This window comes from Oryza brachyantha, chromosome 3 (genome assembly GCF_000231095.2).
Source record: "Oryza brachyantha chromosome 3, ObraRS2, whole genome shotgun sequence".
Taxonomy (NCBI): Eukaryota; Viridiplantae; Streptophyta; class Magnoliopsida; order Poales; family Poaceae; genus Oryza; species Oryza brachyantha.
In genome coordinates this window covers 6735531-6752961 of record NC_023165.2, presented here as the reverse complement: position 1 = coordinate 6752961, position 17431 = coordinate 6735531, and the positions used below count along the sequence as shown (strand labels likewise).

General features: G+C 43.8%; 2 protein-coding genes across 2 annotated transcripts; both read right to left on the bottom strand.

Moving 5' to 3' along the window:
• Positions 1–757: 757 nt before the first annotated feature.
• LOC102707848 (peptidyl-tRNA hydrolase ICT1, mitochondrial) lies at positions 758–4451 on the bottom strand. Its single transcript, XM_006649681.3, has 8 exons — positions 4028–4451; positions 2628–2687; positions 2191–2273; positions 2038–2102; positions 1939–1972; positions 1765–1835; positions 1156–1317; positions 758–1067 (listed from the first exon to the last, which is right to left on the bottom strand). Exons 1-7 carry the CDS (start codon positions 4305–4307, stop codon positions 1227–1229), a joined length of 684 nt encoding a protein of 227 aa, XP_006649744.2. The 5' UTR covers positions 4308–4451; the 3' UTR covers positions 758–1067; positions 1156–1226.
• Positions 4452–6249: 1798 nt separating this feature from the next.
• Positions 6250–8194, bottom strand: LOC102720314 (IRK-interacting protein). Its single transcript, XM_040522844.1, has 2 exons — positions 7834–8194; positions 6250–7702 (listed from the first exon to the last, which is right to left on the bottom strand). Exons 1-2 carry the CDS (start codon positions 7873–7875, stop codon positions 6434–6436), a joined length of 1311 nt encoding a protein of 436 aa, XP_040378778.1. The 5' UTR covers positions 7876–8194; the 3' UTR covers positions 6250–6433.
• Between the last annotated feature and the right edge of the window lie 9237 nt (positions 8195–17431).

The following is a 17431-nucleotide window of genomic DNA, read 5'->3' as shown; positions in this document are numbered from 1 at the left end:
CTATATTAATGCTTTGTAGGTAACTATTGCATGAATTGATTATTAAATTAATTATAAATGAATTGGAGCGAGTAGTTGGCTATAGTATTGAATTTGCGGCTCGTTCAATTTCCAAAAATTTTTAGGAGAGAGGTCACATTGACACATATGGTTATATATTTGAAATATTAAATATAGTCAGTTACAAAACAAATTTTAGATTTCCCCTGAAAACTATGAGACAAATCTTTTGAGTCTAATTAATTCGTCATTAGCACATATTGGTTATATATAATTAGGTTCAAAAGATTAATCTCACGATTTCTACTATAACTGTCTAATTAGTTTTAATGTTTATGTATATTTAACAATATTTAAGTGTCCACCTAATGTTACTGACGCCGTGACGCGTGATTGCGTGTGTTGCTGTTTAATAAACCCCCGTGGGACGCTGTAGCAGCAGCTGCTTAGCCGTGACGCGAGGCTACAATTCAATGGTGCAGTATAGGAGGAGTAGATACGTAGTAGTTGACGAGAACGGTAGCGCACGCACGACGGGTGAGTTATACAAACCGGAATGTCGTGTCAGATATATTGCTGGTTCTACGGTACGCATACCGGCGTACAACAAGGCGTGACAAGCTGACGGCGCGCGCCGCTGACCGCTACCGGGCTGTTGCATTGCCCATTCACCTTCTTTTTTTTTTGTTTAACCTGCACATCACCGCTACCGGGCTGTTTAACTGTGCATACTATGCGGATATGCCAAAGTTCACAATGTTCAGCAAGGCACGGTAACACTTATAATTGGGTGAATGATTGTCACAGCAGCATGTGATGCATCTGATAAGTTCAGGGGTTGGACCACTGACAAACAGTGCATTTTAGGACAAAAAGCAGTGTTTTCCCGTCAGATGCTAGCTTCCAATGGATGGAGCAAAAACTGGCTCTGAAACTCGCCATATTCACCAAGATGTCTTCACCGGTTTGGAACTTGTTCTTGTCGTGTATGTATATTTACTGCCACAAGGATCAGGTGAGCCTATCTCCACGCTCAAGAACCACGCGGAGCAAATGCTAGTCAGAACCTGAGTTATTGTCACATTGATATTAGTGATAGGAAAATTTTGGAACTAAAATATGGGGATTAATGTAGGGAAAGCAATAAGGGTTTACCATGAAGGAAACTTGATAACCACAAAATGGCACGAAATACAGGTAAGATTTTGCGCAAAAATAACTTCCAATCAATCCCAGCTAGTCCTGTTCCTCCTAAATTCCTTCTTCTGTGAAAGCACTTTCTTCTTCTGAAGTCTCTTCCTTTCAGCGGCTGCAGCACTGTAATGACAAACACAGCAGCCACCGAGTAAAGTAGTGCAAATCAACAATTTGTACTACCTCTCAAGTGTGAGCTAGAGAAAACACAGCGAATATCCAGAATTTGCATCTTCAAAAGTCTTTGTTTGGTCTCCTAAAAACTAACACTGCAGAAGTTCATAGGTTGGCTTAGGGTTGACTGCTACTACATGTTTGCACTATGGACTTTGGAGAGTTCTGCAGTATCCTTTTTAGAATAGCATGTAGCCACTTGCACACACTTGTTACACTCATTCACACAAATAATATTGTTAACCGACAGCTGGGTATTCATGAAAACTGGATAGAATAAAATATCAATCGTCATCAGCATGTTGCAGAACTAATGCTGACTGCCTTGGACTCAAAAGAAACAAAAATGGAGACAACGAAAATTGGAGGCAGACGAGAAAAAGAATAGCAGCTTACATTTTTTCAATCTTCTTCTTTTGTTCTTCTGAAGGGGGTGGAGGTACATAGGATGCAGCATCAATGATTGCCTGTTCGGGAGATACTTGAGAAGTTAAAACGCAAGAGGACCACAGTAACATGAAGCCTGCACAAATTACTTTTAGACAAAAAACTGAAAAGAATAAAGCATACCTGTATTTTCTGCAAAGCATCTTCAATGTTTCCCCTGAAAGGATAATTTGTGTCAGTTGCTGTCCAAACAAGACATCAAAAGAACTGAATGGCATTTACTTTTGTGTCCTAGTTTTTGTAGAAGATATCACAAGCTCCCCATCTTTATTTATCCGGTTCTTTTCCTGTGTACACCATGCAAACATAAACAACCGCTTCAGACAATAAGAAAATTGGGAATAAAGGTTTGCAGAATAGGAAGATTTTTTATACCGTTTGTAATATCCGTTCCTTGATTCTCTCTCCAAGCCAATGAGCCTCATTAACATTGAACCGCATGTCAACCTTTGTATTAACTGAAAATTGATTTCTAGTATTTTAGAATCAAGAGGTAATGTAAGACATAAATGGAGAAAACACAGAACATTGAGAGGAGACCAAGACATTGTGGACATTATTTGAACATTTTAAAGACGAGGATCAAGAGTGTACAATTGCCAAGCAAAAAACAATTATGCAATCACGCCGAGTGGTAAATAAAGTACGCTAACTAACTTTTTGAACATTTTAAACACAATAAATCAATCATTTACTCTTAAAGTGCTGAAGATATCATAAATTTTGTGCAAAAGGAAAACCAGATGTTATCGTATCATGGAAAGGGCATATGAAAACAATGGTTATATGGATAAGAAGCGAAAACAACAAACCTTTGTTGACATTCTGACCACCAGGCCCCCCACTTCTTGCAAAATTAACAGTAACATGATCTGCAGGCATAAAAAGGGTATTTCATAACAGTTTAAGAAATAACACAAGTTTTAACCAGTGTAGTAGAAATCGGCCATCACAACCATTTGATCATCCGTCTAAACGGAAACTTGGCCAAACCATACCATATTTGTAAGTCAGAACAGTATGAAGTTGTCAGATTGACTATACAGCTGCAGCACGTGATTAATTGGTAGGTTTCTATCTAATTAACGGGCTAAACACTGTTATTAAATTAATGCATGCAGAATTGCAACCACAGGGAACTTATTTCACGAACAAGCACCTTTTGTACTGGTCACTTGATCTTGTTATCCTATGAGATCATCAATTAGTCTTGGTGTCCATTGTATATGCAGAGAATAGTACAAGCATATTATATGACTAAAATGATATATTTCATATCTATAGGTTCCATTAATATCAAATTTCCGTATGATTCCGACTAATCACTCATATTCCGATTAGTTGCTTAGCAGCACCTCATCCTTTCAACACCTGAATTCTGTCTTTTACACACCGGTTTTAACACAACCTATTAATAAGCTTGCAGCTCATCAATTCTCCACATTTGTGTTATCCTTAAGTCTACATTGATTACATGTTTTGAAAGAAATAGCACATGTGCTCAAGATCCATATGTGCACATAATTGTTTATTATTGAACATCTTCAGCAACATATAAAAATGTGCATACTCAAATTTTACTTATCAGGTTGCAACAATTAGACAAGATTGATACCCATTAGATCAATTTACAGAGACATGACATGCTACAGATAGATAAAGTAGTTTACAAACCAAAAAAAAAAGTTCTCGCAATCTCACCTTGCAACCAAACCTAATCTTTTTTTTTCTTTAGTTTATCCATACAGAAGTAAACCTAGCTGCATTTCTAAGCTTGCTTAGAAATTTTGCATCCTTTTCATTCTATCAGTTTCTTCTCAACAAACAGTAAAATACAAGCCAATGCTCATAGCTAGAATTCAGCAGGAGAATATGTTATTCTGTAAACTGAAGTCCTTAGCACAAAATGGGGAAGAAGTATATACACCTGACTCAGGAAATGCAATTTGCCAGTCGCTAGCAACCTAGGCAGAAATACTGGGCAATTGGGGATATGCCCAATTGTCACTAAAGCAAGCATCATGGACCATTGATACATAGCATACTTCGCAGTAGTGATCGTAACCTACGATATTGAATTTTATTGTAGGGGACTGATGGAGAAGTTACCAACACCAGCTGATCCATCTAACATCAGTTGAGCATCATTACCATTTACCAAGCATATGTGTTCCACGGATTGGGGAAAAAAGTGGGGGTGTAGAATGATTACCCAGGCTGATCTTGGGAGCGGGGTCGGAGCCGGCCAAAGCGGCGCGCTCCTCGGCGTCGCGAAGCACCTGCTGCGTCAGCGCCAGGCGCGCTGACACCCTCTTACCCCCGTCGTCGCCGGCCTCAGCCGCCGAGCACCGGAGGCGGACCAGCGCGGCCCGGCCCACTGTCAGGCCCAGACCCAGGGTGGGGGCAGACGACAGGGGGACATGGAACAGGAGGGAGGAGACCTGGCGGACGCCGAGCCGCAGGAGGGCGGTGCTCCGCGCTGCGGTCGCCATTAGTCTTCGTGTGGACGACGCCCGAGTGACGGAACTAGAGGCCACACGGCAGCAGGCAGCACGGCGAGGCTCGAAGCAGGTGTCGCCGAGAAGAGAGAGAGAGAGAGAGAGGGAGGTGGAGATTGATTCGGGCTCTATGGGCTTTCCCCCTGTCACGTGTTTGCTAATGGGCCGGCATAAAAAGCCACGGTTCCTTCAGAAATTTTGAAGTGCGGGGTACGAAAAATCACCGCCATATGACAGGAGAGAAAATTGCAGCTCACTGCTCAGCTTTTCAGTGGTCAGTATTGCTCTAAGATCAGGGGGTGTTTGTTTGTAAGGGTTAAACTTTAACCTCTAGTCACATCGGATGTTTGGACAATTATTATAAATAGTAAATGTAGTCTATAAATAAAACACATCCATAATCTTGGACTAATTCACGAGACGAATCTAATGAGCCTAATTAATCCATAATTAGCATATGTGATGCTACAGTAAACATTTGCTAATTATGGATTAATTAGGCTCAAAAAATTCGTCTCACGGATTAGCTCTCATTTATGAAATTAGTTTTTTGATTAGTCTATGTTTAATACTTTAAATTAGTGTCCAAACATCCGATGTGACATGAGGCTAAAAAGTTTAGCCCCATCTAAACAACCCTTAGTGCGACCACTGTAGTGAGGTACCTAACCTTGCATCCCTCCCAAGCTCTCACCTTCACCACAGCTACGATGTATCACGTCCCCCGTCCAGTTATTCACCTCAACGATGATCGATGGCCGCTCCCTCCCAACTCCTGGTTATCCATCTCCACCAAATTTACCACGGATGATGCCACCCCTTCCTTAGTTCCTTCATGTCCTATCTGATTCTTCTTAATAACTCTTAGGTGGAGCCACCGAATCTATCCTTGTTACCACCCTCGTATCTCTCACTCTCTCGCATGTATAATAATCGCCGTCCTAAAATACTTTACTTTGTAAGTCAAAGTTTGTAAAAAAAAAATTGTAACGTAGAGTACATGTTTTCTTATCAATCACCTTCCATTCATTTTTTTTTAATTCTACCTTCAAATATCCTCTCTCTTCCAACCACATAGTATTTAATGAGAGAACGTGGACATTTCTTCAAAAACATGTTAGCATGATTTTTAAAATAACTTTTATACGGATTTAAATAATATATTCCCTTCATTCTACATTATAAGATTTTTTAATCTCATCTATATTCATTTATGTGCTAATAAATCTAGACACATATCTTTTTATATCTTTCCTTTACAAAGGAACGAGACGTTAGACAGCTTGTAGATCTCTCTCCACCCTTAATTCTCCATCTTCTCTTTAAGCCTCTTTAATAAACGACAAAATATTTTTTAAATTAATTATCTGATCCATGATCTTATTACACTGTTCTATTTATTGAAACCAAATCTTTACAACAAGATTTCATTTCAAATGGAAAAAATAATTATGTTCTTAATTGATACAATTTTGTATGATGTATGAAACATCAAACTGTAACCATTGAAACATCGTAAAAATACTTTCTTCGAACTTCCGTATAATATACAACATTTTCAAATGAACTTGTGAAGCATCATCCTAATAACACCATGTGTAATATTCCAAAAGAAAACTCATTGCAGTATAAAAAATGAGTAATCAAATGTTTTCGTTGACCACTTATGAAGCGCAGAGTCAGATACGGTGAAGTAAAATAATATATAAATACTTATAATATAAAAATACGTTACATAAATTCAGCACATAATGTATTTTTAAACGCTACCCAACGCTGCCAAAGCAAAAGCGTGGCGGTTAAGATCGTTAGAGTGTCCAATCAGCAGTTCTAAATTTATAATCAGGCATGCACTCCTACAGCCATGACAGGTTAAGTAGCGTCCAAGGTTAACCACCAGAAAGGCAACCTCTCGCTTTCGTAATGCAATTTTGCAAGATTGGTCGGGGGGAAAACAAAAACTGTCTTTACTCAAATCAAGTTACATACACGAGCGAAACCAACAGCAAGTTCGTGACGAACGAGTCACCCGTATTCACACAATGCAGGCCCAGTTTTTTTTACCACACAAAATACAGTAAAAAAGAATTGGTCGTGTTCGTTTTACCTATGTGACTACGCTACTGCTCTGATTTGTTACAGCCGTCCGCCACGTCCGCTGTAGCACTCCCATTCACATCGCCACAGCTACTACTACTCCCCAACCCCACTGACCCGTTCGCGCTGCTCCCGCCATCTCTGTGGCCGCCGGTGCGGCCGCTGTTGCTGTAGAAGCACACCACCTTGCACTTCACCACGCCGGCGCAGGCGACGTACACGTGGAACCCCGGCGCCACCATCATCTTCACGCTTGCCGGCTCCAGCTTCCCGGCGCGCCCGGCGGCCGCGTCCTCCATGAACCGCGAGTCGAACCGCGCGCCGCGGTCCACGCGCACCACGGGCAGCGGAGGGTGCACGGAGCGCGCGAGGAGGCGCACCCCCCACACTCCCTTGGCGGCCAGGAAGAACGCCTGCAGCAGCGGCTCCGGCCAGGCGCGGGCGCGAGCCCAGCCGAGGGAGGACACCACCTCGCTCATCTTGGCGTCGCAGAATCGGCTCAGGCCCTCGCTGTAGTGCTTGGTGCCATGGAGGAGGACCTCCTCCCACGTCAGCGCCGCGATGGAGTGGTACGCCGCGAGGTTGGCCTCGCAGCGGCCCGCTGGGTCCGCGGTGTGCACGTCGCCATCGGTGTCGAGCTCGAAGTCGGCGTGGAAGGCGCGGTTCAGGAAGCTCTCGAGGTTCGGACCGGGATTCGCCGGGCTGCGGAGGTGATTGGAGAGTGCGCGCGTGAGGCTCCGCACGGCGGCGCGCGCTGTCGAGACCGCCCGGAGGAAGGACTCGACGGGGAAGGCGGCGGCCGTGGGAGAGGGGAGCACACGGGCCTCGAGGCGCGCGAGCTTCAGCTCCAGCTCGGCGAGTGAGTGCTTCAGCCGTGTGGTCTCCTCCAGCGCCTCGTCCCGCGTGCGTGTCGCCGCCGCGAGCCGCCGTGAGAGGTCGGACGCGGCTAGGCGCCACTGCTCGCTCTCCCCTCCGTCCCCTCCAGACGCCGACGTCGGCGACGGCGACGAGCGCGGCGTGGATCGGCGGGTGAGTGACACGAACAGCGAGCGGATGACCGCCCCAGGGCCAGGCGACGCCGGCGCGTGGAGGCGCTGCTTGAAGCGGCAGTCAGAGCAGGACACCGCCGCGACGTACGCCGCGGAATCCGCGGCGCCCCCGTCGCTCTTCGCTCGCCGCGGCGTCTTCTTGGCACCCCCGCGGTGGCTGTGGAGTGGCGTCGCGACGTGCGCGTACTTCTCGTCCACCTCCATGGCCGTCGTCCTGCCACCGGCCCGCCTCGCGTCGGATACCTGATGATTATTATTACGCCGCCATTGCAGCAGCTCGCACGTAAGCAGCTACTCCACCCCATCCCAATCCAACCAAAATAAAAACGGAGATGCTACTATGCTAGCCAGCGAAGAATTAAGAGGACGCTTACTGCGGCGGGGAAGGGAGAGGAGGGCGAGGGAGACGAGACCATGGCGGGCGACGGATCGAGCTCGCTGGCTCGCTCGCTCCCGCCTTGCGCTCGCTGGAAAACTACACCAAGGACAACTCTGTCAGCTGGTTGGGATTAGCGGGTAGTAGGGTGGCGAGAGTCATGTAGTAGTAGGGGTTTTCTCGGGTTCAGAGGCGGTGGTGTGCCTGTGCCTGCCGTGTGCTGGTGGCGACAGGCGAGGCGGGGCGAGGGGCGCTGTGGGGGTGGTGGTGCCTGCCTGCTGCGTTTGTGACGACGTCCATTTTTTCCCCCGGTTAACTCCACTTCACGCACGCCCTCACGGGGGTGGAGACAGGGAGAGTGGTGGCGGGAGTGGGACACTGCGGACGCGGGACATGAATGCCGGTCAGTTCGGTCGCTGCTGCGTTTAATGCCGTGCAATGACCCAATCTCCATCTCTCCCACCCTCATCCTCTCGTTTGCTTTTTTTTTCCTTCTGCGATAATCCGGTTTTCCATTTCGCGGGAAGCTCCTGGGATCTGGAAGCAGGGAAAGTTTGAGAAATTTAATTTTTTTTGTCACTTTTACGAGCGGTCAAAATAGATTTGTCACTCGTTATCTATGACATGTGAACTCTCATGAGTCTATGATAGGTAGGTCCAACGATAAATTTGTTATGAAAATATGTAAGAGCAGTAAAAAGTTAAAAGTTCCGAAAAGTTTTGGTCATGGTTGATTTGTCTCCCGCTAGCTACCGTATGTCATTCGTACCGCGCGTTAGAAGTCAATAAAAAAACCCCAATCACTTCTACTACTCACAAGTGTACGGTACAACTTTTTTCCGGTAGTTAGGCTCGTTTAGTTTCCAAAATTCTTTTCCAAAAACATCCCATCGAATTTTTGGACACCTAAATAAAGTATTAAACATAGATGAATCAAAAAACTAATTGCACAGTTATGTAAGAAATCTTAAGACGAATCTTTTAAGCCTAATTAGTCCATGATTAACCATAAGTGCTACCGTAACCAACATATGCTAATGACGGATTAATTAGGCTTAAAAGATTCGTCTCGCGGTTTCTAGGCTAGCCGTGAAATTCGTTTTTCATTCGTGTTCAAAAATCCCTTCCGACATCCGATCAAACATTTGACGTGACATTTTTTCTAAAATTTTTCTCAATCTAAACACCACCTTAATCACGGTATACCATTAGTAGTAAGAGTATTATAGACGAGTACTGTTTGCAGAAGCTGTCCTGACAGTAGTAAGTACTTGAGGCTGCGAAAGGGCTAGTATAAACTGGGCGAGCCGTGCTCCAATACTCTCCTATAGGCATCACGGTGTTCCTGTTACTACTACCATCCCAGTTGCATGAACAAGAAAACAAGCGTCATGAGTTCGTGGAGGGGCACATTAAGAGCGGTTGGCGAGTCGGTTACAGGCATCATAAATCCGGAGCTCCATCGGTCTGGACTCTGGACCGGCCGGTGCTGTCCGCCTCAACCGCTTCAATGAATTGAACGCGATCCGTAATCCGCGTACTACGCAGAAGAGTGCGTGCCACTTCTTTGTCTCGCGTACTGACCGTGACATTGCAAGGCGCCGGTCGATTTTACTGCCGTTTTCCATTTGCCGATCTTAACCGGGGCCAGCAGCGGCAACGACGTCACCGGTGACTTCTGGGTGAGTTGCCTGCGCGCTCCGCCGAGAGTCCATGCCACCAACTCGTTCGTCAGACTTCGCCCCCCGGAAAAGGAGCTCATTCAGACTTCAGACTGGCCGGTGTGCAGTGCAGTTCAATTCAAGGCCTGCAAAGCTGCTGTCGAGATGAAATCACGCTTACTGCTGATTTCAGTGGCTGGTACTAGTACTACAGCTACAGTAGAGTACCATGCCAGTGCCACCGGACGAGGACAAAGCTGATCAAAGTCATCGCGAATAAGGAGGATCTTGAATCGGAGATTTTGCTTCGGAGGTTATTTTTAGATGGCTTTAGAGGAAGGGTCATATAAAACGTTTGACCGAATGTTGGAAAGAGTTTTTGACATGAATGAAAAAACGAATTTCACCGCTCGGCTGGAAACCGCAAGATGAATTTTTTAAGCCTAATTAAGTCTTCATTAGCATATGTTGGTTACTGTAGCACTTATGGCTAATCATAAAGTAATTAGGCTCAAAAGATTCGTCTCAACATTTCTTCCATAACTGTGCAATTAGTTTTTTTCTTCTATGTTTAATGCTTCATTTAAATGTCTAAAAATTCGATATGATGTTTCGGGATATCACTAATGTTTTTAGGTTTCCAGTCAATAATGATATTTCTCTCATAACTGTTCAATTAGTTTTTTTCTTCTATATTTAATGCTTCATTTAAAAGTTTCTCCAAAACATCACATCGAATTTTTGGACATTTAAATGGAGCATTAAATATAGAAGAAACAAAAAACTAATTGCATAGTTATGGGAGAAATCTTGAGACGAATCTTTTGAGCCTAATTACTCCATGATTAGTCATAAGTGCTGCAGTAACCAACATGTGCTAATGACGGCTTAATTAGGCTCAAAAAATTCGTCTCGTGGTTTCCAGTCGAGCTGTGAAATTCGTTTTTTTATTTATGTCCGAAAACTTCGTCAAACGTTTGATGAGATCCTTTCTTCAAAATTTTGTGCATTCTAAACATGGCCTCATACTGGTTCTATTGTAGGCTCCGCCTGTGCAGACTGATTCTAGCTAGGCTCCGCCTGTGCAAATTGTCAAATCCTACTTTATTTCATGCAATAATCAGCCGTCCTCTTCTCTAATCGTCGTCTTCTCGAGCTTGACCATACTCTTATCCATCGTGTTGAATTAATTCGTGCTGCTGTGTTGCAGATGGAAAGAAAAGTACACGAGCGGACAGCGGAGGGCACAGTACGTGTGCTGAAGCATCGGCCGGCACCCCACACCTGCGTCTGCCTGTCTAGCATGCACAGTGACCGACTGATCGTACACAGCATTCATGACCGTCGTTGTAGATACAGTAACGTTCCGGCCCCGGGCCAGGCCACCGCCATGGCTAGCTGCGAACTGAGCCCGAGATGCTGAGACCACGGCCGGCGCGCAGGCGGGGCGACGCCGTCCCGCTCGAGGACCGGCCAGCTGCGAGATCCTAGCGGATCATCGAAATTCAAAGCATGCGCGTGGCTGCCGGGATCCGAAAAATTTGGGGGTACGTACGTACGGACACATGTTGAATCGTTGATATAGGGCTTATTTAGTTTCTAAATTTTTTCAAAAACATCACATCGAATCTTTAAACATCTAAATAAAACATTAAATATACCTGAATATTAAAACTAATTACACAGTTACGGAGAAAATCATGAGACGAATCTTTTGAGCCTAATTAGAACAAGATTAGCCATAAGTGCTACAGTAACCAACATGTATTAATGACGTATTAATTAGACTCAAAAGATTCGTTTCGCGGTTTCCATGCAAAATCTGAAATTTGTTTTTTCATTGGTGTCCGAAAACCCCTTCCGACGTCCGGTCAAACATTCGATATGACCCCTTTAACGAAAATTTTTGCCAACTAAACCAACCCAAACTTGCGTCGAGCTGGGCGGTGTCGTGTATATAGGAGTATCGTCGTAGCAACTAGCAACCTAGCAGGTAGGTACCAATCCAACAGCCCGGGTTAATGTGTAGGGCGGCCAAAAAGACGCAAGTTCGATCGTGCCAAATGTAGGAAAATAGGAAGAGAAGCTTGAGAATGTGTCGCCACTCCACTTGCATTCTGGGAAATCGCTCTGAAGCGAGGGCCACCATCACCAACGGTACATACGGATCGAGAGTAAGCGAGTTGTCTGATTCTGGACCGAGGTAGTTGCTAATTGCGATCTGGCTGCAACATGCATTGTTGTGCGTTGTGACAGAGCCAGCCAGGAACGATGAGGTTTACAAAACTGTGAAGAACTATTACCGTTCTCCAGCGTTACCAACGAAAACCGTATTAACCACGATACAAGCGTGCAAAATCATATTGAATTTAACCCAAAAAATTAAACTATTATTAATGTTTATTTGAATTTAGGATGATCTAGCGATTTTATCGCTGTTGTGCGGTTTTGTAAACCCCGGTGGCCGGTTAGAGGAACGAGGTCAGATCAACACGATTTAATCAACTAGGCATTCGTTACTGAAATTTTTGTTGGGCGAGGTGACCAAGATCACAAGTGCACAATTACAAGTGGAGAAACCCCAGCTCAACCCAAATCTACTACAATAGTAAGTATCCTCCTCGTTCACAGTAGGATGTCTCCACAGCCGGATACAGATCGATGAGACCACATGCCGGGGGACGCACCCCCATTCCCCCACACATGATTCCACTTACCACAAAGCAAGGATCACAGCTTCGCTGGCTCGTCCGCGGAGGACCACTGGCCACACCGCCACGGCCGGAAGTGGTCTCCGGCTCTTCAGAGAGAAGCACGACGACTTCGCCATACTACGTACGCTCGCTGTGCCGTTGTTGCCGTTATACTGTGTGCCCTGCGACTTGTGCATGGAGAGCTGCAGCCTTCAGGCAACGGACGTACACGCACTGTCAGGGGTCAGCTAACAAAAAACGCAGGCAATTTTCTTGCAGCCTGCCGTCTCGTACGAGAGACTACGAGCACGAGGCCAAGGGCGTCCCGTGTGGCGTGTAAAAATTTCCGTGTGGTTCGCGAGCGCTTGCGGTACGTGCATGCGCGCGCGCGTGGTGACACTGTAGGTAGTGGACTTGCCGGGCCGCGCGTCCCCCCGCTCTGCGCGGTCGCGGCTGGCCCCCTTGCCCTTGCCCTCTCTCGCTCGCGCCGGTCCAAAATCGCTAGCTAGCGCTCCGCTCCGACGACACCAGCGTCCCTGTGCCGCGCCGCAGCGCACGCATACGCCGGTGAAGTCCAAAAGGAAAGTGAGACTTTGGTAAAGTGGACCTCCGATCTCCGATTCCAACTAAGGGCCTTAGTTTAGTTTCCAAATTTTTTTTCCAAAAACATCCCATTAAATTTTTGGACACCTAAATAAAGCATTAAATATAGATGAACCAAAAAACTAATTGCACAGTTACGGAAGAAATCTTGAGACGAATCTTTTGAGCCTAATTAGTTGATGATTAGCCATAAATGCTACAATATCCAACATGTGTTAATGATAGATTAATTAGGCTTAAAAGATTTGTCTCGCGGTTTTCAAGCTAGCCGTGAAATTCGTTTTTTCATTTGTGTCAAAAACCCCTTCCAATATCCGATCAAACATTTGACGTGACACTTCTTTAAAAAATTTTCCTAATGAAAACACCCCTTAAGCATGGCCCATGGCCGCATGGCTGCATGGAAACAGACACTGTGCAGCTCTCACAAGTCGGTCACATGATCTCTCACATCTACATCAGCCCAGGTGTACGTGCCATCGTCTTTTATCTATAGGGGTTGGGGTTGTTTAGATAGCAATAAACTTTTTAATCTCGTATCACATCGGATGTTTAGACACTAATTTGAAATATTAAATATAGACTAATAAAAAACTAATTTCATAAGTGAGTGTTAATCCGCGAGACGAATTTTTTAAGCCTAATTAATCCATAATTAAAGCATGTTTACTATAGCATCACATAGGCTAATCATGGATTATTTAGGTTCCATAGATTCATCTCGCGAATTAGTCCAAGATTATAAATGTGTTTTATTAATAGTCTATATTTACTATTTATAATAAGTATCCAAACATTCGATGAGAAAAAGGGGCTAAATTTAGCCCCTTGGCCTAAACACCCCATAAGTACAGGTGCAAGGATTGCTCTTTTGACGACGTTATTTTAGGCCTTGGCCGTGGTTAGGTCTAAACTTTTCTAAAAAATATCACATCAAATCTTTGGACATCTAAATAAAACATTAAATATACATGAAAATTAAAACTAATTACATAGTTATGAGGAAACCGTGAGACAAATCTTTTATACCCAACTAGGACATAATTAGCCATAAGTGCTACAGTAACTAACATGTGCTAATGATAGATTAATTAGACTTAAAAGATTCATCTCACGGTTTCCGGGCGGAATCTGAAATTTGCTTTTTATTCATGACCGAAAACCCTTTTCGACATTCGATCAAACGTTCAACGTGACACTTTTGCCAAAATATTTTGGCAACTACTACCTTCATCCCATAATAACCTTATTTTTCGTTTTTCCGTATCCAATGTTTGACCATTCGTCTTATTTGAAAATTTTGTACAAAAATTTTAAAAAATTAATCACGTATAAAATACTATTTATATTTTATCATCTAGTAACAATAAAAATATTAATCGTAAAAAAAATTCAAATAAAACGAATGATCAAACGTTGAACACGGAAAAATAAAAAAATAAGATTATTATGGGACGGAGCTAGGAAACAATTAGGCTCGGCCTGCATGTCTGAAGCCCGAGAAATGATTAACCTGGCAACGTCAACGAAAGTTGGTGGTAGTACTAGCCAGTAATAGTACTATAAAAATAGGGGTCAACTACTTTACGAAGGAAAGCTGCCTATCACAGCGCATTTTATCACGTCATGTTGGTAAGTGAGTCTGACAGCAGTGACGAGGCTAGAGCGAAACAGAGATGTCAGTTGTATCTAAATTTGAATAGGAGAAATTAATATATGATGAAAATTTATAAACTTTAGTTTAAAATTTTTAGGAACCCCTTCTTCTACACAGCTTAGCCACTGGCTGACAGCGTGACACTCCGATGCGGGAGGACTGGACGAGTATACCATCTGCTGTTTTATTCGTTCTAAAAATAAAAGGTGTTTAGTTGGTGAAATGAAAATTTTTGCATATCACATTAGACGTTTGACCGGATGTCGGAAGGGGTTTTCGGACACGAATGAAAAAACGAATTTCACGGCTAGCCTGTAAGCCGCGAGACAAATCTTTTAAGCCTAATTAATCCGTCATTAGCGCACGTGGGTTACTGTAGCGTTTATGAATAACCACGTACTAATTAGGCTCAAAAGATTCGTCTCACGATTTCTCACGTAACTGTGCAATTAATTTTTCATTTTATCTATGTTAATACTCTATTTAGGTGTCCAAAAATTCGATGTGATGTTTTTGGGTGAAAATTTTTAAAAACTAAACAGCCCCTAAGGTAATCTTTCATTTTTTACCTAACTCTTTGTTTTATTTAAAAAAATTATGATTAATATTTTTATTTTTATTATATGATAAATCATAAATAATATTTTACGTGTGACTATTTTTTTTAATTTTTAAAATTTTTTTAAATAAAACGGATAGTCAAAAACTGAACACGGATGGTCAAAAATTTAACTTATTTTAGGATGGAGGGAGTACTCTATTGATCGATGTCAAGTTTGGATCATCGGTGCGTGAGCTTGGGCCCGAGTGCCGGGCCAAGCTCTGTTGATCACAGATTCACAGTAGGAACGGTATACAGCGTTCGCACGATACTCAAGAGTCTGAGATGTGTACCATCACTTCCTACTTTGGACGTTTCACGACCTGATTGGAATTCAACACGACTGGACTGTGACCCTGCGCCTGAAAGAAGCGAAGAGGTGCTAACGTAGCCCGTGAAAACAACGGCGCTGTGTAGGGATTTCAGCAAGTTTATGGTAAATCAACTGGCCGTTTCCGTTTCTTGCTTGTGGCAGTAATTAGTCAATCGGCAAATTCAGTGCAGCTCATATCTGGATCACTGCATCCGCATTCTTCAGAAATACGAATTGCTCTGGACGACCGACAGGTAAAAATTACCGCTCCATATACTCCACAGTATACCAAGATAAAAAAGAACTCGACGTGATTCAAATTTCAAAGTACCAAGAGTTTAACTTGTAGCACCACGCAGTCTCCAGGCCCATGCACTGCAGTCCTGTAGAGACCCTTAGACTGGCATTACCTGCTACCCCGTGGGCTGGACTACCAACTGCGATGTACGCAATCACCGGTGAAAAGAGAAAGTCTATTATATCTCCTTCTACTATAGTTCGAGTTTGGAAAAAATCAAACAACATATTTACAAAGTGAAAAATAATTTCTAAATAAAATATACCTATTCTTAACGATCTAAAATTTTGGTAGCTGTAGGTGTTTCAACAGTTTTGTGGTTCATTTGGAAGATTGAAACAATGCTTGTTTCTAGAATAAGTTCCCAGGAAATCCCGTAGAGGTGTTTCTAAAGTTGCTAATTGTCAACCTTATCTTTAGGGTTATGGGTGAAAAAAGATAGACGGCATATTTGCAATTGAAAAAGAAATTGTGAATAAAGCTTTTATATACATGTTCATATCGATCTAAAAGCCAAAGCTAAAAAACAAATTTTGGCGAAAAATATCAAAATCAACTTAAAATTTAAGATTAAAAAAAAAAATCAAATTTTGGTCATTCACAGTGCACCTACGTGGCAAGTGATTTCAACTCACCATGTAGACCAACTATGCGTGGAGGTGAGAGGAGTGGTTTCACCAGGATCCACGATTCCTTAGCTAGATGCACGTGGCTTCGTCCGAAAATGGAGTAGGGTGAGGCAGGGATGCGTGTTGGAGGAGGCGTTGCCTAAGCTCCAGCATTGTCCCCATCGGCTGCCACCGCCTTCGCTGCCCAAGCTTCGTCAACAGTCCACATCCCTCATCGTTGCCTAATCTAGAGGGCACTGAACCTGGGCTCCATCGCATCGAGCTCCAATAGCAACCCCATCCCCGTCGGTCAAGGCTGCCTCAAGCTCCTTCGGTGACCGCCGCTTCCTCCACCGTCGTGGTGTCACCTGGATCTGGAGGTTGCCGAGCATGGGCTCCATTGCATCGAGTCTTCCAATAGCCCTGTCCCTATCGATCATCATCGCCTCCGCCGCCTGAGCTCTGCTGTCGCTGGATTTGGAGGCCGTCGGGCGATCGAGAGGATGTGGAGTAGAGGAGGTGTAGATGTGAGGTGGATAGGAGAGGCGAGGAGGTGTGTTGGATGGATGAGGTGACAGAGAAAAGTTGTAGCGTTGGCCCACCCGAGGATACATGCACGGTAAAGTGAGTGGTTTCAAACTTGATTCATCCTAATTGTAATAGGAGACCACTCGATGAGGTATTCTGCATCGTGAATAGCCTAACCTATTGTGGTCTCTTTTGCAGATTAAACGAGGACATATATGAAAAGCTCAAAGTTGGAGCAAGATTGTTTAAGCAAGCAGCGAAAATATATACGATTTGAAGCATGGATCGAGAATGAGGACAAAGCATATCACGAGATGATCTTGCTTACTGTTTTGCTTGCTACTAGTTGGTGCATTCTGTAGCTGTTGAAGAACTGATCATTGTAGACTTCCTTTTGTGGCATCCTTTCTGAGGGCTCTCATAGTTCAAGCCACTTAAATCGAATGGCTTCAGCTGTCACGTGGACTGAGGCCACATCTCCTTGCACATAGTGCAAAGTGACTTATAGAGTGTCTTTCATTTATATATCAGCTCCTGCAATTTTGTATTTCAGCCCTTATTTTTTCTAATTCATTTAGAATCCAATATTTTACACCAGGCACCTCCACAATCAAAAACAAGTATAAAAAGCACC